Source organism: Zalophus californianus, chromosome 7 (genome assembly GCF_009762305.2).
Source record: "Zalophus californianus isolate mZalCal1 chromosome 7, mZalCal1.pri.v2, whole genome shotgun sequence".
Lineage (NCBI taxonomy): Eukaryota > Metazoa > Chordata > Mammalia > Carnivora > Otariidae > Zalophus > Zalophus californianus.
Window position 1 is genome coordinate 116,615,669 of NC_045601.1, and position 26,065 is coordinate 116,641,733.

The window sequence follows — 26,065 nt, forward strand, 5'->3', positions numbered from 1 at the left end:
CGTGCAGCCGCCCCGCCGCCGCGCCCCGGCCTGTCTCGACTGCAGGCCCGCGCGGGGGCGGGAGGGTGACGTGCGCCGCGTCCGTGCTTTCTTCCCCTCCGCCACTCGACCTCTCTCCCCGCCCCGTGGCACCCATGTCCCGGGCTGTATTCCCCCCACCCTCCCTCACGGGGGGCATCTGTGTTTATTAAACTAGCCGGACATGGGTCACAGGTGCCTGGCTTCGGGTGCGCCCCTGGCGGTGTAACCAGAGCCGAGCCACCCGGACCCCTCCCGGGCGCCTCTGTCTCCTCCCAAGGTCCCGGGAAGGGCCGACTCCCACCCTCTGCCAGCCCGCTGATCTCATCGTTCCACCTCCAGGCGTTTGCACACCAGAAGCCCTGTCTGAGTCCTGCCAAGTCCTGCCATCTTCAAGGCCGTGCTTAGGCTTCTGCAGAGTTCCCTGCCTGGTCCCACCACGGACATCTCCCCCTCCTCTGAAAGCAGGTAGCACCCCAGCCACGACCACAGTAGAAAAACCAACTTTCCAAAGTGCTGAACATATTTTAATTTATAAGCTGTTTTTACATCCAATACCTAATTCTATTCTCACTACAGTTCAGCATGAGGTTCACTGAGTAAAATTAAACGCGGCCCCCCACCTCAGCCCACAGAGCTGGTCAGCGGATGGCACGTGTACAAGCTAGGTCTCCATCTATTCAACAAAACCTTACCGCGAAGCCATTATGTGCTGGGTGGGATCAGGAAGCTCATACCCACCACGCTGAGTGCCCTGAGGACAGGAGCCATGTCCTAGACCCTTGCATCTCGCCACCCCAGGGCCAGCCTAGAGGACACTCCCGGCTAGGAGCCGTCCATCTGCTGGGAGGCACAAAGCCAGTTTGAGCCTGGACTATGCAGGGCCCAACAGGGAATCAGCAAAGTAGGCAGTTGGATAAGGATAAGTGGCAAGGGGTCTAGCAGGAGGCCTGTGGGCAGGGCTGCCCTGGGCCCTTTGAAGAGGCAATGGTTGACAACTCGGCTCTACAAAGTTGAGGAGAAGGGTGCTGTCCCCGAAATGCTCACGGGGTCTGCATCCCAAGCCCTTGATCTGAGGGAAAAGAGGAAGGCAAATGCATCCAGGGTCCTGCATTGGCCCCATTCTGCCCTGGCTGGACTTTGAGATCCGGGTGGGCATGATAGAAAAGGCAGTGGGGCGGGTCAATGCTGTCTGGAAAGATTAGATAAGGAAGAGGAAGAAGGGAGCTGGAAGTGGGGCAAGTGACCCTCAGAAGAGCCTGAATCAAAGCCTGCACCCACCACCAGAGCAGCCACAGAACAGGGAACCACAAACTGGGAAATGCCTGAGGGACTCTAGACAGCCCCCCTCCCCAATCTAGCTTGGAAACTGAGGCATGGAGGGGAAACTGACCAGCTCAGCTCACACAACAAGTTAAAGGAACAGCCAGTTCCAGACCCCAGACCTCTGACTCCCAGCCCAGGACACTGGCTACCACCCCATAAATCTAGGCCAGACCCAAGGACGGCCACTCCCAATGTGGGCACTGTTAGAATACTGGGATTGGCTGGTGGTGGGTGCAGGCCCTGGAGTCCCTTTCTCCAAATACCCAAAGTCACACCCATCAGATGGGGGTGGGGAGGGGTGTTGGGACAGGAACCCTGGCTCACTGGCTGGGATCCCTGGCTCATCAGAGAAAAAGAAATTCATTTCTGCATCCCTGCAGAAACATCCGTTTCCTTAACCTCTACATATCTTTCTGTACCAAAGATCCACCATTTGCCACCAGAGGGACCAGTATATGGAACTTAAATGAGCATGGATCAATAAATGTTTGTTGAATGACTTCATGAAGTCTGATGAAGGCTAAGAGATAGACTCTCTGGACCAAGGGGCAGGCAGGCAGGCTTCCTCTTCAGAGAGCTTATGCCTAAAAAGGGCAGGAAGCCACACACTCAGAGAACTCTGAGAATCTCTCCTGTGAGGTACGGAGGTGGCAAAAATGAATTTTTGGCCCAATAGAAATAAGGATCCCTGGCTAATGGGCGAGCCTTCAGGGTGCTGCCTCTGCCCACAGGCCTCGGGATTTTGGCTCTCGGGATCGGTGGGCTCTGGCAAGCTCTGGGGTCTCAACAGTGCTGCTGGGAGGATGCACCTGTTAGGCTAAGAAGAGGGACAAGGAGCTGGAGAGACAAGAGGAAAAGCCGAGAAGGGACAGAGAAGGTGCGAGCAGGGGCCGGCCAGCTGGCCGGCCCTCACCTCACCCACTGGCCCTGCCCGGCTCGGGCCTTTCTCCTGCTCTCCATAACCCGGAGCCGGATTCAGCCTGTCCTGCTCGACGGATTAACTGAGGCCTCAGGACTCAGCAGGGCAGGCCCTGAGGCCCGGCCCACCCAGCTGGACTCTCTGGAAGCAGAGCTCTCTGGAAAACAGCAGCAAAAGCAGCCCCGACAAATCCAGAAAGTGAGACAGTCGATAGCATAACCAGCCCTGTCTTGTCAGGAACTCAGTATCACCGTGGGAAAGAAAGAGGTGGGGGACGAAGAATCAAATGTAACATGTGGACCTTGAGTAGACCTGAGTCTCAGTCTCTCAAGACAGACCGAGAGGGGCACCTGGGTGGCTCAGTCGGTTAAGCGTCTGCCTTCCGCTCAGGTCATGATCCCAGGGTCCTGGGATCGAGCCCCACATCGGGCTCCCTGCTCGGCGGGAAGCCTGCTTCTCCCTCTCCCGCTCCCCCTGCTTGTGTTCCCTCTCGCTGTCTCTCTCTCTGTCAAAAAAATAAAAAATCTTAAAAACAAACAAAAAAGTTAAAAGCAAACACAAAGAAAGACTGAGGACAATGGGGCACATCTGAGTGCAGACAGGGCATCAGATGCCATTGGGAAGTTACTAAAGGGTCTGATGGCAGTACTATGGTTACACAGGAACATATCCTTATTCCTTACAGCTGTGTAATGATTTAGAGGTGAAAATATGTAATGTACCGTAAAATACTTCAGCAAAAATATAGATGCATCATATATGGTGAAATGGGGACACTTATTAAAGCCAGGTAGTGGGCATATGGCTGTTTTAAACGGTTCTTTCTACTTTCCTTGGGTTATACGTATGCCTCAGGCCAGTGGTGAGGGGCCAAAGTGACAGGTAAAGGCCAGAGCCACCAACCATAAAATCTCAGTGAAGTCTACCCGTTGCCATCTGCCTTCCCTGACCTAGATCACCCCCGTCACCCATTTCTAAGCTCAGAGCCTGGACAGGACGGAAGGGGGTGCTGGCTGGCTGGCTGAGGGAAGGGAGGCATTTGCGAACCAAATACACACAGGTGTCTGCCCCAGCACCTGCAGCTGCCCCCCCACCCCTCCCCCCGGGGGGGGCGGAGATTTATGTTCACTACCTCTTCTGGCTCTGCCCACCTGCCAGCCCCCAAATACCTACGTTTATACAGCACCACTGGGATCATTTTACTCCCCTGCAGAGTCCCTCCTGCCTGTCTCCCCAAGTGTCCCCACCCATACCCTGGGCTCGCTGTGTTGTCAAGGCCTAGACTCTTCTCTGAGCCCACCATCCCTGGTGTGAAAGACCCTGCAGGCTCCTCTCCAGGGGCCCCTGCTATGTGACCCTGGGCAAGTCCTTTAGTCTCGCTACGCCAGCTGTCTCCACTGCAGGGAACCTTGACTCCGGATGCAAACGCTGGGTGCCATGGTCAGCACGACCAACGTGACATACTCAGGGCAGCTCAGGGCTCACACTTGGAGGCCTGTGATGAACTTACTGGAGATCTGGGCTCTGCCCTCCTCCCCTCTCCCAGACCTCCCCCTCTCTCACAGCCCCCACTTCCAGGGAGGAGCCCCCTAGCTCCACATGGGGGGGCAACATGGACCACAGGTCTGAGGTAGACTATAGGGCAATCGAAACCCAGACACCTCCCCCCAAGCTGAGAGCAGAAAGCTGGTGTGGCCCCACCCGAAAATCCAGCACAACACCCCACCCCCAACCCAAGCCACTGCCCCACCCACCCCACAGCCCCCCTGGGGCCCAGTCAGGGAGGGGACATGGGGTCAGGAATGTAGGGCAGGGCAGAATGTGAGCAAGTGGCTACAGCAAGGTTCTTTGGGGCCAGGGAGCTGGATGCAGCCTGGGGCTCCTGGGTCCCATGGTGGAAGCCTGGGGCTGACTGTGTCCTCAGGCAACCCCCACCCAGCTCCTCTCCCCAAGTCACCCCCTCTCCGTCACAGCCACCACGCCCAGCTTCGAGGGTGGAGGCTGGTGTTTCCCCCCACACCCCCTAGTACAACACTCTCAAACTCAGGATGTGAAACGGGGTCAGGCCCCCTGGGGCGCAGGGTCACCTTGGCAGCACCTCTACCACCACAGAACACAGAAACCAGCAGAGCTAGAGCCCGTGAGGGGAACAGGCTCCCACTTCTGGGAATTTAGCCTGAGAGGGTAACTGGACAAGCGTTCGGCCATGTATAGACTAGGATGCTCTGTGCAGATTGTTTATAACGCAAAAATTTAGAAACACCCTGAATGCCCAATACTAGAGTCGCTTGAATAAATTAGGATACGTCATACCGTGGGATGCCATGCGGCCGTAACAATGGTGTGTTGGCATAGGAAAATACAGCCTAAGGTAACCCCCCAAAATGACAGGATACAAAGCTGTATGTGCAGTTTGACATCGTTTTCTAAATGTTTATTTGTGCAGATAAAGGCTAAAAAAAAAAAAAGGCTAGAAGATCCACATACAGAATGTTCACATAAGTCACAAAAGTATCACACATAATTTTTTATTTGAGGTTTTTCAGTTTTCTCTGTGGGACATACATTATTTTTGAACCAAAATATATATATATATATATTTTTTAAGATTTTATTTATTTTTTGACAGAGAGAGAGAGAGACACAGCGAGAGAGGGAACACAAGCAGGGAGAGTGAGAGAGGGAGAAGCAGGCCTCCCGCGGAGCAGGGAGCCCGATGCGGGGCTCGATCCCAGGGCCCTGGGATCATGACCTGAGCCGAAGGCAGACGCTTAACGACTGAGCCACCCAGGTGCCCCCAAATATATATATATATATTTTTTTAAGTATGTGTTTTTTGTTTTTGTGTTTTAAGTAGGGTCCACGCCCCACATGGAGCCCAACACAGGGCTTGAACTCACGACCCTGAGATCAAGACCTGAGCTGAGATGAAGAGTCAGACGCCCCCCAAAAAGACGTATTTTTAAAAAGCAAGTTGCGTGAATTGGCCTAGCTGAGGCCAAGACCCTGCCTTGGGGCACAGGACGGGGGAGTTCCAGCATCTCCAAGGAAATCACAATTAAATGAAAGCCAAGGGCAGGTCTGAAATCTGCCCCAGGAATGCAGTCTGCATGGGAGGGACAGTGCCCTCCCCCCTGGAATTACATGTGTCTCAGAGGCTTAAGGCTGCAAGGGCCCTTACAGACCACCTCACGCAGCTCCCCTGTGTAAAGACTAGAATGGGCTGGAATTCTATCTTGGTTACCATGGATTCCCCAGTGACTAGAACAGTGCCTGGCACAAAGTAGGTGCTCAATTAGTGTTTGTTGAATGACTTACTAAAGTCTGATGAGGGCAAAGAGATGGGCTCTCTGGACCAAAGGGGCTGGTGGATCCAACAGGTAGGCCTCCTCACAGCTTGTCAGCCGAGGAGGACCCTTAGATCAGGGATCCCGACCCCAGGTAAAATTACTGGGGAGCTTTTAAAAAACCCAACCCTCAGACCACAGCCCTAGAAATATTGATACAGTTGGTCAGACCTGGGACTCAGACGCTGAAATTTTTTTTTAAAGATCCCAGGGGAATTCTCAGGTGCAAACAGAGCACCTCTAGAGGACATCCAGGCTGACAGAAACACACTCTGAGAAGGCAGGGCCTTGCCAAAATCACCCAGCGAGTTAGTGACAAAGCAGGAGAAAGCCGTGCCCCTGGGGCTACTGACCCAAGGGTCCTGACCCTGGGGACCTGAGGCTTCCTCCACATTTACGTCCATGTTTCTTGGGTGCTGACCTCCAGTGCCCATCCTCCTGGGAAGTGAATCAGGCTGGAAGGTGGACGGGGAACCCCAAGGGGGGGCCCCTTCTGACCCTACACCCTATGATCACCCAGCCCTGGGTGATACAGGCCCAGCGGCCCTGAGAGCCCCCAAATGGTGCTCCAAGGCACTTTGACAAATGTTGGGAGCTCAGCCTCAAGACCCAGGTCACCTACACTCCCCAACTTACACCCTGTGGGCTGGGGCCTACCCCTCTGGCCACTCAGAGAAAGTGGGCTTGAAGAGACATCCTCAAGGAACTGGATCTCAGACTCTGAGGAGCCCAGCCTGCCCACTCAGGGCCGGTTCCCCACAGCCACTGGCCAGAAGCCACATTAAATCCTCCACCTTTCACTGGCCCTGATCAGTCCCTCCAGCCTGGGCCTCCGCTGCCTTCCACCCAGGGTGAGGTGCGAGGTAGTGGCCCTGGCCACACTCTCCTGCCAAGGACAGGTGTGGGCCTGCTTTCCCTTCCCTGCCGGGGTCTTGACCTGCTCCAGGATCTACTGCCCAGACCCCTCCCATCCTCCCAACCCAGAGTTAATGTACAGTCTTCACCGGGAGCTCTAATTATTCAGGCTGTCCTAATAGGCCTCCTCCACTTTGCCCGTAGAGTCCGGCCAGAATCTGAAGGCTGCCCGAGACTCCCTGCTCCACCAACCCTCCCCTCCCTATCTCCCAGCTGACCGGCCCCTCTGCCCACCAAGGCTACCCCTGTCTTCAACAAATTCATTGCATCCAGCCCCTACTGGGCACCTCTTGGACAGCAAGTATTGGGCTAGTCTGGGAACTCAGTCAAATCAGCCTCTAGGGTTCACAGACACGGGCACCAAGGGCCAGGGTGAAGGCCGAAGGGGACCAGAGTTAAGGATAGAGGCAGAAAGATTCTGGCGAGGGGCCACCTGGGTGGCTCCGTCGGTTAAGCGTCTGACTTCGGCTCAGGTCATGATTCCAGGGTCCTGGGATCCAGCCCCGCAGGAGCAGGGAGCCTGCTTCTCCCTCTCCCTCTGCCTCTCTCCCTCCTGTGCTCTCTCTCTCAAATAAATAAATAAAATCTTTAAAAAAAGAAAGAAAGAAAAAGAAAGAAAGAAAGAAAAAGAAAGAAAGAAAGAAAAAAAGAAAGAAAGAAAAGAAAGAAACAAACAAAGAAAGAAAGAAAGAAAGAAAGAAACAAAGAAAGAAAGAAAGAAAGAAAGAAAGAGAAAGAAAGAAAAAAAGAAAGAAAGAGAAAGAAAGAAATGCTGGCAGGGATGGGGCAGAGTTTGACTTAGAGCAAAGCAGCTCACACTTTAAGACACCAAATCCCACAGGGATCAGCATGCAGATTCTGAGGGACAGGCAGAGGTCTGAGATCCTGTACTTCTAGCAAGCTTCTAGGTGATGCTGATGCTGCTGAGGGGATGAATGGTGTAATTAATTAGTTAATCCTGGCAAATTGCCCAGCATTAGATGGCCCTACAGAGAAACCTCCAACTAACCGTGAAACCACACAATACCAGGGAGGAATCTGTGCAAAGCCGGGCAAAGCACAGAGGAAGAAGGGTTAATTCTGCCCGGATGTGGGAGGAGGAGGTGGATCTCTCAGAAGAGGTCACTTCGCACTAGGTCTTAGAGGGTGGGTCAGATTTACCCAGGTGGAGGCTGGCTGAAGGGCGGGGGCAACGCAGGAGCAAAGGTAAAATGACCTAGAGCGTGGGTTAGGTTCCAGGAATCAGAGCAGTGTCATGCACCTTAGAGCTTCAGAGGCTGTGAAAGGGGAGGTGCGGGGGGGGGGGGGGGAAGAAAAAGAAAAAAAATTAAGTTAGGGTGCTAGACCGCCAAGCTGGGGGGTGGGCATCCATTGGTGGAAAGTTGGGAGCTGCTGGAGGTGTTTGTTTGCACAGGGAAGAGGCGCCCCGGAGAGAAGCCCCATCAGAGGTCACCAGGTCCTGCCCCAGGGTCAAAATGGACTGGAGGAAGCAGCTTCCGGGGGCAGGAAGGGCCAAGGCAGGAGGAAGCTATATTGGGAGGCGACAGAATCTCTTGTTCGGGGATGAGGCCCGTGTGGAGGGCAGAAGAGGATGCTTCTCCTGATGCTGACAGGTCTCACAGGTACTTAAAAACCACCCACTTTGTGCTCGGCCCTGACCCAGGCACTAAGCAACAGAGAAGCCGATCATTTCCCCAAAGCCCCCAATGCTGTTCAGACATTGGGGGGGGAGGGGGGCTTCCATCATCTGCCCCCATTTCCCCCACAGCTCCTCCCCCCAACTCTCTCCTGCTTCCCTCAGTATTGCCAGAAGGGTTTACTGTGTGCCTACTATGTGCAGGCTAGCCTCGAGCACAGCCCTGGCCAGAGGGGCAGCTGGGACCCCCTGGTCAGTGCTCTGTGGGAGGCCTGCACAGATGCTGGCCCAGATGTGGCTCCACCCCCATCCTCTGGGGAAATGAGCAGTATCAGTCAAATCCAGTAGGGGTAGGACCTGTGGCTGGGGATTCCACATCCCAATGGGGAGGGGAAGGAGAGAGTAGCAAGGATGCTGAGATAAAGGAGAGCAGGTATGAATCTCCCCAGGCAGAATCCCCTGCTGACAGAGCCGGGCCTCCAACCCCCACAGGCCTGCTGGATTCCCCTTCCAACAGGACCAGCCAAACTCCCAACAACCCTGGGAGACACCGAGAGAGCCAGGTGACTGACTCCCACTTCCCAGGCTCGGGGTGAGGCCAAGGCCAGGTCCAGAGTCAGACCTGGGTTGAGGGTTCCAGGGCTGTCTTCCAAAGCCAAACAGGAGGCACCTTGTTGCTGGCTGGTGTCCTGATGAGTGGGGGGGGGGGGCACAGAAGAGGATGGGTTTATCCTAAAGGACAGCTGGGTGTGGTGGAGAGGATGAGACAACACAAGTCCCCAGACTGAAAATGGGACAAAGGCAGCAGGCCCTGCCCTGGAGCCTGGCTGGAGAGGTGGAGAAACCACTCTACCCCCACCCCCAGGGACTCACCCAACTGCTCCTTTGAAGATAAACCTATTCGCTCTGCCTAATTCCTTTCCTGCCCTACGCCTGCTTCAGGCCTAGCCCTCTCCAGGGACTTGAATAGATTCCCTGCTATCCAGACCCTGGGGGGTGACGGCCAGAATTAATTAATGTTTGTAAAGTGCTCAGGAGATCCTGGGACCGGGGACCCAGGGGCGCCAGATGAGCCGCGCAGGAAATTGACAGGGAGAGGCGGGGAGAGGGGGCGGCCAGCCAGGACCTGGGACTCCTGGAAGGGGAGGGCTGGAGAACGCACGGGGCAGGGCAGGAGAGAGCTAGAAGGAAAGGTGCGACCGGACCTGACCGTAACTAGAGGAGCCGGGCTCCCGGCTGCCTTCCCCCACAGCTCCGCCCCACCGCCAGAGCCACTCACGTCCAGGCCCGGATGCCTTTCCCCAACTCAGGCCCCAGCCACCCACCTGCCCCGCCCCGGGACCACCTGCAGAGGAAGTCTCGGCCTCTCCTCCCGCTCGGAAGAAAGGCATCGCGCGCGAGGGTGGAGGCTTCGCCGAGGGGGCGCCTCCTACCAACTCCCACAGGGTCCCCGACTTCTACCTGGGCAAACATTTAACTTCCTTTCTCTAAAAGAAGGAGGCGAGCCGTTACCCCGCTCCTTGAAGCTGGGGACTTTCAGGTTCTCCGTCCGGGGGCGGCGGCAAGACGCACGCAAGTGGCACCAGGGCCCACGGCGCCCCCTCCCTGCCCGCGCCCACCTCCAACTCGGCTCACTCACCCCAAAGTGCTGATGAAGCCATTGACGGAGCCCTCGGCGTACAGGGAGACGATGTCCCCGATGTGGAGAAAGCTGGACATCTCGCTCATGGCTGCGGCCCGCCGGGGACCCGGGGCGGGGCGGGGGGGGGGGGGAGCGCCAAGGGGCGCGCGGTCACGCTCGGTGCAGAGGACGGAGATGACCGCGGAGGCCGGAGGGGCGCGCCCCCACCCGCGAGCAGGGCGGGCTAGCGGCCACCGGAGCGGAAGGCGGCGCGGCCCGGGAGCCGCTGCTGGCGTCCGGGTGAGGAGGTGCCCGCGTCTCGGCGCGCCCGCCCTGCCCGGCCCGGCCCGCGCGTACCTGCAGCGTAGAAGGAGCAGGAAGTCTGGGGCCGCCACACACACATGCAAATCCCGCCCGGGAGGCGGGGAAGCCACACCCCGCACCCCCCCCCCCGCACCCCGCCGCCGCCGGCCGGCCGGCACCCATGTGCGCTTGCCCGCCTCCCCGCGCCCTGCGCCCCTCGCGCGTCCGGGGCCAGGCCTCCCGGGCACAAACGAGCAGCCTGCCCCGCGCGACTCCGAGGAGTCCTGGGGCTCCAGCGAGCTCCCCGGTTCCGAGTTCCAGCTCCAGCGAGTTCCCAGACTCGAGGAACCGCCATCCGTGGGAGGCCCAGCCGTAGCGGGGGCTCTCTGCCCTCGGGGTTCCCCGGGCTTTCTACTCCTCTGCCCTCGGGTCGGCGAGAGCCAGTGCGGGCGCGCGCGGGAGGGGGTCCAGCCCCCCCGCAGGCGCTACCTTGAGCCGCGCGCGGAGGACCCGGGACCGTCCCAGCTGAGAGCCGCCTCGCACGGAGAGGCGCGCTCATTCCTTCGCAGCGCAAATCGGGATTCATTTTTCTCAACGTGAAAAGCCTTTTCATTGCACAATAGAAAGCGCTTGGGCTTGGAGGGGAAATGAAGCAATGGGGTGGGTTTTGTTTTTTTCTCTCCGCATTCCTGTGTACAAAGAGATCCAACTTCCGAATCAGTTCAGCCGCTCCCTCTCCAGGAGTTGGCTCCAAAACTCTTGGCTCCTTCTATCTTTCTTTTTAAAGGGGGGGTGGGGAGGTGGCGAAAGAGAAAGCTACCTTCGCTAGTTAATAGTGCACCGAGTGCCAACAATGACAAGGTCGGTACTGGCCCTCTGGGAGTGACCCGCTGCCGTGTCGCCGCGGAGCTCAGGCTCACGAAGTCCTGCCCTCAAACCCACGTCCCCAGCTCGCCTACTTTCTCTTCTGTTCCCTGGGTGCTTGGGTGTTTGCTTCTTGGTCCTTTTCTCCTAACTCCTGGGACGGAGTGCCCACGGCCACCCCCGCCGGATCACATTTAGTCTCTTCTGAAACCCCCACCCGGACTTCCTGGGAAGGGGGGGGCGGTTTGTCCCTGGGAGAAAGGGAGGAGGGGACTGGATTGAAGCAGGAAGAAGAGAGACCCAGGGAGGGATGGAGGCAGCTAAGAGCAAAGAGCAAAGAGACAGCTGCTGACCCAAGGGAATGAAAATGTGTGGCTTTTTCACAGAGACCCCTAGAAGGTGTGAGGGGGGCCACCTCCAGGATTGCTGAGCTCAGTGTTTTACAGTTACTTACCAGGACCCACAGTAATAAATACATTTTACATCTGAGCAGTCCACACCATCATCTATATATAATTGAAACAATAGTTGCACAAAACAATACTTACCCTTATGACCTGCGATGCACTCTGATATCGTGTTCTATTTCTGTATTTTGCTTGGTTTTTCAATACTGATTGTGACCCATTTAATTGCTTTTTTAAACATAGCAAACATTTAACTGCAGTTCAGAAAACCTCATCCAGATTTCTCTGCCAAAAAGAAATGACAAAAGCCCAGAGAAAACACACCAAACCTCAAGGTCACACCATATATTCATGGCAACTGGAGCCAGGGGCCCAGCCCCTGACTAGCAGCCCAGTACTCCCACACTGCCCTGGAGCTGGTGCCGTCCATCCCTGGAGCCCTGTGGGAACAGCTGTCTCTTGCTCCCAGAAGTCAAGCCTCCACTGATAGAAGGGAGACATCTGAATCCATTCCATAAGCATTTGTTGAGGGCCTACTATGTCAGCCCTCTGCTGAGCACCAGGCTCTGATGGAGCTGGAGCCCCGGCCCAGTTGCCTTTTCCCCTCCCCACACAGCAGGAATGAAGAGGAATGTGCTAGAAGAACCCTCTCTGGTGGCCACACTCAGGACATGTGCCTTTCTTGGCCCAGCCGCATCCAGGAATCCATGTCTTTCCACTCCTGAGATTCAGATAGATGGTTCCTTAGCTTAGCCAAAGTCTGAGAGCCAGGAAATGGGGGTCAGGCCTATCTCCCCCAGAAGCACATGCCACTGTTTCTCCCTCCACGCCCAGCCTGGGAGTACTCTGAACCTCTGCCCCTCCACCAACCAGGAGGACTGGGGGGAAGAGGGAGGAGAGCACAGTGCTCATGCAACTGAGGAGGGTTGCCACTGCCAGCCTCCTGCTATACACACTGCTTCTAGGTATTTTTCTGGAACATGGCATCTATGCTGTGTTCCCAGAGGAGCCGTCTCTGGGCTGTAGGCCCCCGTCACCTGCTTCTGCCAAATCAACTCCACTGTAAGCTCTTTTATTTTTTAAATGTTTTTTTCTTAAGCTTTTATTTATTTATTTGAGAGTGAGCACAAGTGGGGAGAGGGGCGGAGGGAGAGGGAGAAGCAAACTCCCCGCTGAGCAAGGAACCCAAAGCAGGACTCCACCCCAGGACCCCAGGATCATGATCTGAGCCGAAGGCAGACGCCCAACCAACTGAGCCACCCAGGTGCCCGGCACTATAAGCTCTTTTAGATTCTGGGTTCTGAGTTAGAGTTTGTTTAAAGAGAGGTTCAGATGCTACAGCTGCAATGAGTTCACTCCACCGCTGCGCTGCTTGAAATCCTCCTGAACCTCCTCATCACTGACAGAATCCGGTTACACATCTTAGCTCAGCACACCAGACCCTGTCTGTCTCCACCCCTCCCCACCCCTGCACCCTGGGCAGACACAAAGTTTGCTCCTTGAGGAGGAACCATGCTGCAGACTGCTCAAGAACACAAGCTCTGACTCACAGGCCTGGGTTCGAGTCCCAGCCTCTGTTTCCATCTGTTAAATAGGGAAGGTGTGGTGCCAACACGGGAGGGGAGTGGGATAAAGCCATCAGCACCATGTTCCCAGTTAGGAAGGACGAGGCGTTCATTCTCATTACCCAGGACCTCATCCACTCCTACCCCTGTGCCTGGACTCATGGGCTTCCCTCTACACTCCTCCCACTCTATTCCCACAGTCAGAAGAAAGTCTTCTTCCCTGAGGTTCTGGAACATCAGTCCCCTAAGTATTATTATGGAATATTTTAAGAAATAATAGAATTAAATAAAATATTAAAAATATAGTGAGGGCCTGGTACCTTTCCTCCAGCTTTGTTAAATGTTAATATTTTGCAAAAATGTGGTTCCAATATATATTTTTTAAGAACTGAACCTTGGGCGCCTGGGTGGCTCAGTTGGTTGAGCGACTGCCTTCGGCTCAGGTCATGATCCTGGAGTCCCGGGATTGAGTCCCGCATCGGACTCCCTGCTCGGCGGGGAGCCTGCTTCTTCCTCTGACCCTCTTCCCTCTCGTGCTCTCTATCTCTCATTCTCTCTCTCTCAAATAAATAAATAAAATCTTTAAAAAAAAAAAAAAAAAAGAACTGAATCTTAAGGGGCACCTGGGTGGCTCAGTCGGCTAAGCGTCTGCCTTCAGCTCAGGTTGTGATCTCAGGATCCTGGGATGGAGCCACATTGCTCAGCTGGGCGTCTGCTTCTTCCGCCCCCTCTGCCCCTCCTCCTCTGCCCTGCCCCCACCCGTCCTCAAGCTCTCTCTCTCTCACAAATAAATGACGAGAATCTTAAAAAAAAAAAAGGACCAAAACTTAAAACTCGAGTTGAAGTTCCTTATGCTACGCCCCCCCAACTCCATTCTCCTCCCTCTCCCTCCGGAGATAACCACTATCCTGATGTGGGTATCATTTTGTGCAGTTTTTATGCTTATGCCACATAGGGATGTATTCATAAACAATATGGATGTATCATAACCATAATCATAATATGCCACCATTCTGCAGGGCTTTCCATTCTAAATGGCTTTAGATGGTTTCACCCTGTGTGCATCCTTTAATACATGAGGCAGTGGTGTGACAGTGTGATAGTCCACTTCCTGACCATGTCACAATTTCTTTATCCACCTTGTTGGTAATCATGAAAGCCCCATTTCAGTTTTTGCTATGACAACAATGTTGCAGTAAGCCTTCTTGTCTCCTGGGCCTACACGTGGCCGCATTGTTCCAACTATGGCTTGAGACCTATCAGCGGGTCAAATCAATTTAGCGGGTGAAGGTCAGCGTTTTTAAAACTCAAAACTGATTAAAAAATAGCACGCATCACACGTAAAGGGTAACTATCAGGGTGAGAGTTGCATCAGTCGTGAGCATGCGGTGTATGCTTATTAATACTGTCAAAGTTTTTGAAAAACTCTATTTTAGAGTGAGAACTTAGAAAGTGGAATTGCTGGGTCACAGGGAAGGTCCTTCCTAGAATTGCCAAATTACTCTCCAAAGTGGCTGTTCTAACTCACCCTCTCATCAGCCACTAGCAGTGTGCCCACTGAACCACGCCCTCCCCATCACTTGGCATTGTCAGACTCTTTAATGTGGAATTTAGAATTCCCCCACTCCTACCAAGGCACATATCATGGGCTATCTGGAACTGGAATGATCTCTCTCCTTTCTTTTTTTTTTTTTTTTTTAAGATTTTATTTATTTATTTGAGAGAGAGAGAGAGAGAAAGCATGAGAGGAGAGAGTGTCCGAGGGAGAAGCAGACTCCCCACTGAGCCGGGAGCCTGATGCGGGACTCGATCCTGAGACTCCAGGATCATGACCTGAGCGGAAGGCAGTCGCTTAACCAACTGAGCCATCCAGGCACCCAGATCTCTCTCCTTTCTGGCCTCCCCTAGGCGACTGTGAGTCCTTCACTGGAGCGGGCTGTGTCCACTTCACTTTGTGTTTCCAGGCCAGCTCAGGCACATAGTAAGTGCTTAACAAGTCCGTGTGGATTTTTTTTTTTTAAGTAAATTCTACACCCAGTGTGGGGCTCAAACTCACGACCCCAAGATCAAGAGTCCCATGCTCTGCCAACTGAGCCAGCCAGGCGCCCCAAGTCTGTGTAGATTTGAACTGTCAAGGAGAAAAAGGGTGGCAAAAGTATATAAATTCCATCAAGAGATAAAAGGATACCGCAGGAGCCCCAGCTCAGGGTGTCAGGTGCCTGGGTCCCCTAGGTGGAGGGTAGGAAGCTTCCAGGGATGCTGCTGTAAGCAGTTGAAAAGGAGAAGCAATGGGCCCCACCTGTCCTGAGCGTCTCGAGCAGGATGCTGTTAAGCTGGGGCCAAGTTCAGACCCAGGAGGGAGGTCACCACCATCCCCAGGGCAAATGGGTGCCTGGTCCAGGCCCCAACATCAATGGTGGGGTATCTCCCTGTACCCACCTCCCATGGGAGCCTCTCCTAGAGGGAAAACAGGGGATGGGAAGCTCTGGTCAGAAATCCCAAACTCAGGATTCACAGGGAGCCAGTGACTGCAAGGGCCTCTAGAAGGGGGAGTGGAGGGCGTAGGGGCTACCCTGGGGGGAAATTACCTTTTGCCATCTCTTTTCTTAACTTCTGAATTTTGGACTATGTGAATATATGGCCTATAACCCAAAATAAATAAAAATGAAGATGTTCAAAGCATCACCCCCAAGTTCCAAGAGCCAGCAGGAAGACTTCCAGGAAACCCACCTCCATTCTCTGTCTGACTTGGGCCTGAAGAGGCGAGAGAAGAAAGGGTGCTGGTACTCAGACCCTCTCCCGGGGGGGGCTCAGAGGGAACACTACGGAGTTGGGGGACAGCAAGACAATTGGACATAGGAGGGGCTACCAGCTGTGACTCCTAGGTCTCCTTCACCAGTATGCCCCCACCCACACCTTAACTGCCTCCTGGCGACTCATTCCCAGCTCTGCTGTGTGACTTTGCACAGAGTATAGAGCTCTCTGGACCTCAGGTTACTTCTTGTAATCAGAGTTTGCATCCCCTTCCCAGATCTCACTCTTGGCTCTGACTGTTCTTTAACCTTTTCCTTTCTAGATGGCTTTAGATGGTTTCACCCTGTGTGTATCCTTTAATACATGAGGCAGTGGTGTGACAGTGTGATAGTCCACTTCCTGACCATGTCACAATTTCTTTATCCATCTTGTTGGTAATCACAAAAGCCCCATTTCAGTTTTTGCTATGACAACATTGTTGCAGTAAGCCTTCCTGGCCCTCCATGACTGCAGTTGGGAGAGGTAGGAACACCACCCCATGCTAGCTGTGCCATCTTGTGGTTTGAAGCAAATAACAGGTAGTTGTGAAGGGCTTCCTCAGCCCCTCACTCCTGATAGGGCAGCAGGGCCGGGAGGGGTGGAGTTGGGCCAGAAGGGCTGACTCAGTGCAGCAACCACCCAGCCGGGTCACCGGCCGTGGGTGGGGTGCCAGGCCAGGCCCTCTGGGGGTTCCCAGAGAATTCCTTCCCCATGCCATAAGCGGCCCTGGGCGGGCACCCCAGCCCACAGTAACCACTTAGCCACCACCAGCACTGCCACCTCAGGAGCCTCCGCTCACACTTGCACTCTCCCACACTCACACCAACACTCTCCTCACATACTCACACGTGCCACAGTCACACGCTCTCCCTCACACACCCACACCAACGCTCTCCCTCATATACTCATGTGCCCTCCCTCACACATGTTCCCTCACACACTTATACACTCTCCCGCACACACTTCCCCTCACACACTGTCTCACACACTCACTCTCTCACACACACACACGCACTCACACCAACTCTTTCCTACACATTCACATACTCTACCTCACACACTCTCTCCCTCACATTCTCACACACTCACACCAACCCTCCCTCACACTCTCCCTCACACACTCACACACTCTCCCTCACACATTCACGCTCTCACTCCTACACTCTCATCCACACCCTCACACCCACTCACCCTCTCAGGAAGCCTGAAAGGAAACAATACTCGTTCTGTTTGCCTTCACCCCACCCCCGCGCCCCAGTCATCGATGCCATATCTATTTATTTCAGACATGGCTAACCACCTTCACATGCAAGGGACCAAAGAGGAAACAGACTGTAAGAATGTGGCCAGCTAACTTTAACACGCACTCCTGGGCTGGTGAAGAGAGAGAGAAAAGAATTCCCTCTGGCCACAGAAGGAAGCGTGATTCCTTCTAATTTTGACCTCTTGAGAAAAAAGCACCCTGGTTCTGGAGTCCTGAAACAGGGGGGACCTACCCCAGGTCTTCCCTCCCCCTGTGCCCTGAGGTGTACGGGCAGGTAAGGTGTGAGCCCTCCACAGGCAGCTTCACAAACAGAAGTGGAAAGCAGATGTCCTGGAGCAGGACCACTGGAGTCCTGGTTCTGGACTGGAGACCACTAGCCAGCTGTACGGAGAAGCTGCCCAGCCCCTCTGGCCCTCCGTGTTCCTGTGTGTAAAATAAGGATCCAGCCCTGTGTTAGTGAGATCCTGGCAGGAAACTGCCAGCACACCTCCAACGAGGGTCTAAAGAGAGGTTAACGAGTGGGTCCACCCACAGAGGTGCAGGCAGGGTCAAGGGACCCCGAGAAGGGATGATGGTACAGCGCCCTGGAGCTAACAGCTGCGGAGAGCTGGTACCGCTCCAAGCCTAAAAAGTGGCCAATGGAACAAACCCCCGGACCTCTCTCTCCTCCTGCCCTCCAGTCTTACCAGGGCTTCTCCTTGCTCAGAGGGCAAGGGAGCCAAGGACTTCAGGCCACAGAGGTCAGCTCCCCAGGGCCCAGAGCAAGCCCAGAAGAGTAGACAATGGACCTGGAAGGGTGAGTGGAGAATGTCTAGCATCAGGAACTACTCTGTAAAGCCCTTAATTCATTCAGCAAATATTCTCTGTGATTGTCTTTATTTGCATAGTCCTGACGGGTCTGAATAAAGAGAAGTGCTTGTGGATCCAAAGAAATGACAATCTAATGGTGGATTTTGTTTTTACAGGATGACAAAGGAGGGCACACTGATAAGGCAGAAGGTTTTATCAAGCTCTCCACAAATCATGCCTGAGTCCCCTCCCCAGCTGAAGTTGTTCAGTGCCCATGACACCCACTGGCCAGGAGGAGGAAGTACAGGAGGCTGGACTGAGCTGCCAAACCCCCTGAATTCTGAGTCAGAGTCGGGAATGATGGAGGTTACAGTGGAGGCTGACTACAGTTCCCAGTCACTCTGGGAGGTCACCCCATCCTTTTATCCAGGTCAGCATGTTGGAGCCCCCAAGCTCCAGGGGCAGGCCTCTGGCAATTCTGCCTCTTTCCAGATTTGGGGAAAGGGCCTTGCACCATGAGGGGAAGCTGCCCAGGCCTCTGCACTTCACCTGCCAACAAGGGAGGCCTGTTAGAAGGAGAGGGGACATCATCCCAGTGGTCCTCTTGGGAAAGGGGACCAGCATGGGAAACCTCCCTGGGGCCAGGGCCTTTGTCTGGCAGGAGACCAAGACGATGACATCAAGTCCACCTGGGCTGGGTCCTGGCCTCCTGCCATGCCCCACACCCACCTTGGCAGGACTGAGGCCCTGTGAGCCGGCCCTTGCCTGGGCTGTCTGGCCAAAGCTGGGAATGGCTAAAATATAGGGGTCTCCCCACCAAACAGGACCTGCTCCTGTGCCAGCTTTGCCAGCCTCTGTTTGTGGATCATTCAGAAGGAAGAAGTCCTGCAGCAAGGGGTGTGCCATGCCCTTCCGAGGGGGCAGGGAAGGGTCACAGCTGAGGCACTCTGGAGAGGAGAGGGAGAGAAAAGGCCTGCTGTTTGCCCAGGAGCCGACAGACACTAGGGCCCTTGTCCTGGGGCAGTGGGGGAGGCTGCGGCCAGATGGAGAGCAGGGGAGGGGGGCGGGGAGGGACTCCCGGGCTGAGCAATCAGCCTCTTCCTCCCACACCCCCACCGAGCTCCTGGGGCTCTCTTCCTCTCCAGCCCAAGACGAAGAGAGGAGCCTTACTGAGGCCTGGTGAGGCCTAACCCCCAATCCCACCCCGACATCAGAAGCTCTGGAGGCAATCCCAGGGTACTCAGAAACACCCCCAAGTTGTTGAGCAAGGCGCTGCCTTCCTGAGGCCCCAGTGCCGTAAAGCCCTCTGGGTCTGGGCTGTCAAAGCTGGACAGGCTTTTCTCTGGAAGGGGCCCTCCTGGTCTGCAGTGAACAAACCCAGCCTCAGACCTTCAGGCCATTCTGGTGAGGAGGGCTGCGCTCAGCCATTTGACAGACACCTACTGAGTCTGTGCTGTGAGCTGGCCACTCTGCAGGGGCAGCAGGATGAGAGCTCCCCGAGGGCCTCAGCCTCCTGGTGGCCAGGGCACCCAGCTCCTGCCCAGCCCCTGACCCAGAGCAGACCTTTGACAAACATGGGTTGGGCCAAGCTGGACCTTAGCAGCTCCTTCTTTGGCCGGCCCTGCTGTCATTCTCTGCCCTCTTTCTCAACTTAGCCACACCCAGGAGCGGCCCCCAGCACATCAGCCAGCCCTCAGTATGGTCCGGGGTTCGCCAGGCGGCGGGGGTGGGGGTGGGGGGGTAGTACTAAGAGGAAGGCCCTCCAAGCCCTTGGAGCAGGAGCCCAGAAGGGGAAACTATTAATGACCGGCCACTGCCAATACCTGTTGCCCACCCCTAGGTGGTGCTGTGGCTGCATTAGCGCACTCAGTCTGGCCTCATCCCGGCCCCATTTTACAGAGGAGAAAACTAAGGCTTGCACCGCAGAGGAGACTTGAAAGCAATCAAATAGCTAATGGATCATTCCCATGCTACAGACGGAGTGGAACTCAGCTATCTAACAGGGTGGTGAAGATCGCACAGGTAGTACAGTGTCCCCAATTTTGCAGATAAGGAAAGCTCAGACAGGTGAAGGAACTTGTTCAGTGCCACACAGCTAATAAGTGACAGAGCTGGGACCCAAACTCAGACCTGCCTGACCCCCAGAGCCTGCTGGCTTAACCTTCCCTCTGCAGAAGGGTCGCAGACAGGGAATCTGGGAGGGGAATGTGTTCACCCATGAGTTACGCCCACCAGAGGGCAGTTCCTTTGCCTTCCCAGAACCTGCCTAGAACTCCTCTGTCAGTGGTGGCTGGGAGGAGCCTCTCGCCCTTGGGACAGGGCCTGTGCCTCCAGCCTCCATCTAGATCTTTCCTCTGACTTCAACTTCAGTGGGCCTGGCCTGGCTCCCTCCATCCTGAGCCAGGTAGGCCTCCACGCCCAGGATGGGTTCTTCTCTGGGTACCACAGTCTGTGGGCCACAAGCACGCTGCCCCTGCCTTGATTCCTGCAGACTCCAGCGCCAACCACCATGATCCATTAGCTCTCCCTTGGTCCCTACAGACAAAATGCACAGCAGGAGGAAAAGAAGTTGGACAGCAGGGAGGACTTCCAGGTTGTCAGGGATGGAAGACGCTGGGATGGGATGACAGAGGTTGTGGAGATCTTTAAGAGAGGAATACGCCAGGCCGCCCGAGTAAAAATCCAAATTCAGGGGTTCCAAACTAATTAGCTTCCTTTGGCTTCTCCAGCTCCCTCCCCTCGGGGCCTGAGTGCTGGGAGTGGGAGCTGGAAGGCTGCCTCCAGAACCTGTTCAGACCTCCAACCAGGACACACCCAGCAGCTCACACTGTTCCCATTCAGAGCCAAGAAGAATAGCACTTCCTGAGCCTTACTACAGTCCTTCCACATCTCTATCAACGCACCGAATCTTCAAACGGTCCTATGGCAGGGGCACTGCTATTATGTCCACCAAAACGTGAGGAAACCAAGACCCAAGGCCTTTCCCAGGACTCTCCATCAGTGTTTGGGGCCTTGGACGTGAGTCAGTGCTAGAACTGACTGGTGTGGGGAGGGTGCATCAGAGATGTCTGTCATCTCGTTGAATACTCAGCACCATCCCCTAGGGCTGGTAGTTCATTATCCCCATCTGACAGATACGGGAAGTGGGGTTTAGGGAAGTTATTTATTCAAGGGGAAGAGCTAGGAAGTGGCAAAATAAAAAACCATTTTATTTTGCTCAGAGTTTTAGGAGTCAGGAATTTGGGAAGGGCCTGCTAGGCAGCTCTCACCTGGGGTCCCATATGAGTGCTGTCAGATGTCACCTGGGGCTGGAGGCATCTGAAAGGCTTGACAGGCTGAATGCCCGAGACAGCTCCCTCCCATGGCTGGGAGCTCAGCTGAGGCTGTTTGGTGAGACCACCTCCACGTGGCCTCTCCAGCTTCGCAATCTTAGGGTAGTCTGACTTCTCACGTGGGGGCTGGCTTATCCCAGAGCAACTGTCCTAAGGGAAGCAAGAGGAGGCTATGTGGCCTTTTATAACTTAGCTTCCACAGTCTCATAGCATCACTTCCACTGTATATTACTGATGGAAGCAGCCACGGCCCTCCCAGATTCAAGGTGAGAAGGACATAGATCCTACCCCTCCCTGGAAAGAGTGCCAAAGGATATTGGGACCATGCTTTAGAACTACCACAGCTAACATCGTGGAACAGGTCTCTCCCCGTGCTAACTGGGACCTCACAGCTTATAGGCCCAAGGGATACCAAGAGACCTTAAGCCAGCACCCATCCTACAGATTTGAAGACAGGGGCCCTGAGAGTGCAGAGCTTGGTTCTCAGCACCTGCCCCTCCCCATCCTGCCTGTCCATGACAGTGAAGGCCAAGGAGTCCTCAGGCCCTGAGGCCCAGGGCCAGTCAGCGACTTGGAGAGGTATGTGGGGGGATGCGTATGCCAAAGGGGTAATCAAGTGTGTGCATGCATGTGTACAAGCACTGGCGTGTGTGGATGAACAGGGGAGGGTTACTCCACTCACTAGAAGATCCTGTGCCCCGTTGCCACACTCCCCTCTTGTAGGGCACAGATTTTGCAGCGTAGTAGGAAAGTTGAGGCAGGGCCATGGGGAGGATAGGGCTTCAAGAGGAAGGGGCTGAGTCAAGAGCGTGCGCTGAGCCAGAAAAAGGCCTATGGGTGTCGGAGGGGCTAGGACCCTGGGCCTGGGGTCTCGGGGTTCAGGGCTCCCAAGAAGCAACATCATCAGAATTAGCAACAGCTCATCATCAGAAACCGTTGACATTTCCCTGGCAGCACAGAGAAACCCCTGCAGAGGAGGGGTGGAGACTTGAGGGGTCAGGGAGGCCTGCAGAAAAGCAGGGTCCTCAGTCCCCGCCCTGAGGCCAAGAGGTGAGACACCTCTTCAGCACCCCGCCTGCCCCTGCAGCTGCCCTAGGCCTCCAGCCCAACCTCATAGCTCAGCAGCCACGGCAAGGCAGGCGAGGCAGGCCAGTGTCCCAGTGTGTGGCAGCCTTCACCTGGCTTCCCTCATCCCCTCCAGGGGCAGAGACCCGTTCCCAGCCATATTCCGGACAGGCTCTCAGTAGCGCTTTGTTGAATGAATGAGGAGTGGGTGCGGGCTAGAGTGGGTGCTGGGCTGGAGTCAGCCCTGGCCCCAGCCCCCTGCTCCTCTGCTCAGCCTCCAGGCCGGCCCCCTGCCCTCTCCAGAGGCCCACCCAGGCCCTCAGGCACTTCCTGAGCAGCAGGACATGTCCTGCCCTGCGTGCCCCTGGAAGGAGGCAGCTTATCAGAGGGGAAAGGACACTTTGTTCAGGCCTGGCCATCTGCCTGGGCTGGGGGTGCCCTGCTCAGGGCCTGGCAGGCAAAGCAGGCTGCTGCCTGCAGGAAGATCCCAGAGAGCCAATAGGGATGGAAAGCCTGGGCAGCGCAGATGAGCAAGGCTCTGTGCCCCGGGCCATGCCAGGACCTCCAGCCCCTCTCAGAGGTCCACTCGGACCCTCCGTTCCCCTCCACCATTCTACTGTCTCTCCATTTGTCTCCTACCTCTCTGACTCCTGATGGGGTTTTTTGGTCACTCACTCCATTCATTCATTTAAGCAATATTTAAGGAACACTTGGAATGTGCTATAAGGTTCTAGGCCCTGGGGACACAGCAGCAAGCAAAACAGGCAACAGTGCCTGCCCTCATGAAGCTTAAGTTCCAGTTGAGAGAAAATAAGCACATAAAAAATGAAACAGGGGGCGCCTGGGTGGCTCAGTGGGTTAAGCGTCTGCCTTCAGCTCAGGTCATGATCACATCAGACTCCCTGCTCAGCAGGGAGTCTGCTCCTCCCTCTTCCTTTTCTTCTGCCCCTTCCCCGGCTTGTGCTCTCTCGCTCACTCTCTCTCGCTCAAATAAATAAAATCTTTTAAAAAAATGAAATAGGTGCTATGTTAGATGATGAAAGTGCTCTGAAGAAAATAAAGCAGGTCAGGGGCACAGGGATAGAGCCATTTGCAGGGGATGAAGGAGAATAGATGCTTTCCCCCCCCCCAACATATACAGTGGTTAAGAAACACCCCCTGAGAAGGTGACAGCTAAGCAAAGACCTCAAGGGTGTAAGGAAGTGATTCACATAAATTCCTAGAGGCAGAGCCTCCAAGGCAGAGGGAACAGCAAGTGCAAAGGCCCTGAGGCAGGAGTGGGCGAAGTGTGTGCAAGGAACAGCAAAGAGGCTAGTGAGGCTCGAGCACACAGAGCAAGAAGGAGGGCAGGGGATGGGGTCAAAGATGGAGAGGCAACTGGATAAGGAGGGGCCTTGTCAGCTCTTGGAAGGACTTTGGCCCACATTTAGGTGATGGGGAGCCAGTGCAGGGCTCTGAACAGAGGATTTATGCTTTAAAAAATAACAAGCTCATGTTACATAGTGTTTAATATGTATCAGCCACTTTTCTAAACACCAAACATGTATTAACCCTTTTAATCGTCCTAATAACCTTTATCAAAGATGACGAAACTGAGCTAGAGAGGTCTCCAAGTACTAGATGTTAGTAGCAACCTCCCCTAACTTGTGACAAACCAAAAATGTCTTCAGACATTGCCAAATGGCTCCTGGCAGACAGAACAGCCCCCAGTTAAGAAAGACTACCCAAGGGGCACCTGGGTGGCTCAGCTGGTTAAGCGACTGCCTTCGGCTCAGGTGATTCTGGAGTCCCGGGATCGAGTCCCGCATCGGGCTCCCTGCTGAGCGGGGAGTCTGCTTCTCCCTCTGACCCTCCCCCCTCTCATGCTCTCTCTCTTTCATTCTCTCTCAAATAAATAAATAAAATAAAAAAGAATTTAAGAAAGACTACCCAAGTGTCCTCCTGTCCACCCCATCTGCCACTGTCCCAGCTTGGGCCCACAACCCTCTCACTATGACAGTTGTGACAGCCTCCTAATTGACCAATCGGCCCCCTGTCCTCTCCACTCCACCCTCCATGGTACACCTTACCACGCCACTCTCCTAGCTTTTAGCCCGCCCTCTATGGCTCCCAGGGCCCTGAGAATAAACACCAAGCCATTTAGGACGGTCTGAGTGGTCTTACACAATGTGGCCCCTGCCTTTTTCTCCAGCAATATCCTTGCCCACCCCGCCCCCCCAGTCTAGCATGTGTCGAGCCTACTATGTGGCAGCCACCACGGTGGACACAGCCGACAGGGAGACCAATCCCCCCCAGGGCCTGTCCTCACTATATCGTGTATCGGTCCAGGGCAGGGGAGAGCAGGTGAACTCGCAGATCCTGTTCATCTGGAGCCAGCGAGATGTGAGCGCTCCAGGAGGATAGGGGCTGGAGCTGAGATGTACAGGTTGGGCAGGAGTTATCCAGGGGGAGCGGGGAAGACCTGCAGTGGTGGGGTAGCATCTCTGAGAGGCCCGGGAAGCTGTGGCTCTGATTTCCGGCCCCAGGAAAGGCACGTGTGAAGAGGGATGGAGGGCAGGGAGCATAGGGCTACACGTGAACAGGTGGACTGAGCAGGAGGCCCAGGAGAGGAGTCCGGGGTGGTTCAGGGAGCTGGACCGTGGGGTTGCAGTGCCGACTGGACACTGTCCCATCACCACAGGGTTCTCCTGGCAGGCAGGCCCTACCCCCCTTTCTTCATCTGTCGAACTCCTCCTCCCCCCGCAAGCCCAAATCACAGATGGTGCCTCCTCCTTGAAGCCTTCTGGATTCCTCCCTGCTGGAATGACTGGCTCGGTCCAGTCCCCTACCAGTTTGGCGGGAACATCATCATCTGCTTTCATTGCAGGGGTGTGCTGTTACCCACACCCCGACCGTGAATTTCCTGTGGGCAGGGAGGTGTCTTTTACCCTCGGTCTGCTCACAAACTAAATCAGAGCGCCTCCAGCAGATGTAACCCCGACGGACCTCGAGGCCTCAGGGAGCGGAAACGGCCTGCGTCCGGCCCGCTCCCCTGCTCGCCCAGGTGTGCACGCTCTGCCGCCGCGGGGCCTGGCGGCGGGGGGCGGGGGGGGGGGGGGGTCGCGGCCAGGCCGCATTTGCCTCCCCTCGGTGCGCACGCGCCCGGGCCGGTGGCAGCTGCCTCCTCCCGCCCTCGCGCTGCAGTCGCCCACGCGCGCCCCTGCCACCCGCTGGCCTCCCCTCGCCCCGCACCCCCTCTGCCCTTCCCGGCGCCGCCCCTCTCCGCGCCCGGGGGCGAGGCTGGGAGGTTCCACTGGGGGAGGGGCGGGACTGGCTGACCACTGCACGGAGGTGCGGGGTCAGGGGGCGCTCCCTGGTGGGAGAGATCCCCCCCAGGAACCCCTCCCCCGGGTACCCTTGTACTAAATACAGCAGCCAGTGAGGCCCCTGCCTCGCCACCCCAGTAGCCTCCCTGCTCCCGTCCCTGCCCCTTCAGTCTCTTCGCCCCTCAGCAGCCAAGAAAGACTTTTGAACCGTAAACGACATCATGTCTCTCCTCCCTCGGATCAAATTAGCCTTAGAAAAAAACCAGCTGGGCGAAATACATGGCCTCTTCCTTCCCTCCTGACCTCACCTCCTATTCTTCCCCCTCCCACTCACTCCTCTCCCGCTGAGCCACGGGGGGGGGGGGGTCGTCTTCCGGTTCCTCACACAAGCGGTGCCTCAGGGCACTTGCCCTTGCTATTCCCTCTGTCACGATGCCCTTTCCGCGACACCCCCATGGCCCCCTCCCTCACTTCCTCCCATCCCTGCTTACACGTTATCTCCTTAGAGCTGCCTTCCCACCCCCATGGCTCTGTCTAAAACAGCATCCTGTTACCCAGCTTCATCTTTCATCACAGTACTTGTCACTCCCTGATGT

At 55.5% G+C, this 26,065-nt stretch overlaps 1 protein-coding gene across 3 annotated transcripts in view; it reads right to left on the reverse strand.

Annotated features, from left to right (window-relative positions):
* The window catches only part of ITPR3 (inositol 1,4,5-trisphosphate receptor type 3), a 66,652-nt gene extending 55,971 nt beyond the window's left edge, over window positions 1-10,681 (reverse strand). For all 3 annotated transcript variants that reach the window (XR_004820211.1, XM_035728560.1, XM_035728561.1), the window contains exons 1-2: window positions 10,575-10,681; window positions 9,801-10,139 (exon numbers count right to left, since the gene is read on the reverse strand). Coding sequence is in view for 2 of the 3 variants with exons in the window: in XM_035728560.1 (XP_035584453.1) it covers window positions 9,801-9,889 (89 nt within the window). In the remaining variant the exon portion in view is untranslated. The remainder of the gene's footprint in view (window positions 1-9,800; window positions 10,140-10,574) is intronic.
* Window positions 10,682-26,065: the final 15,384 nt, after the last annotated feature.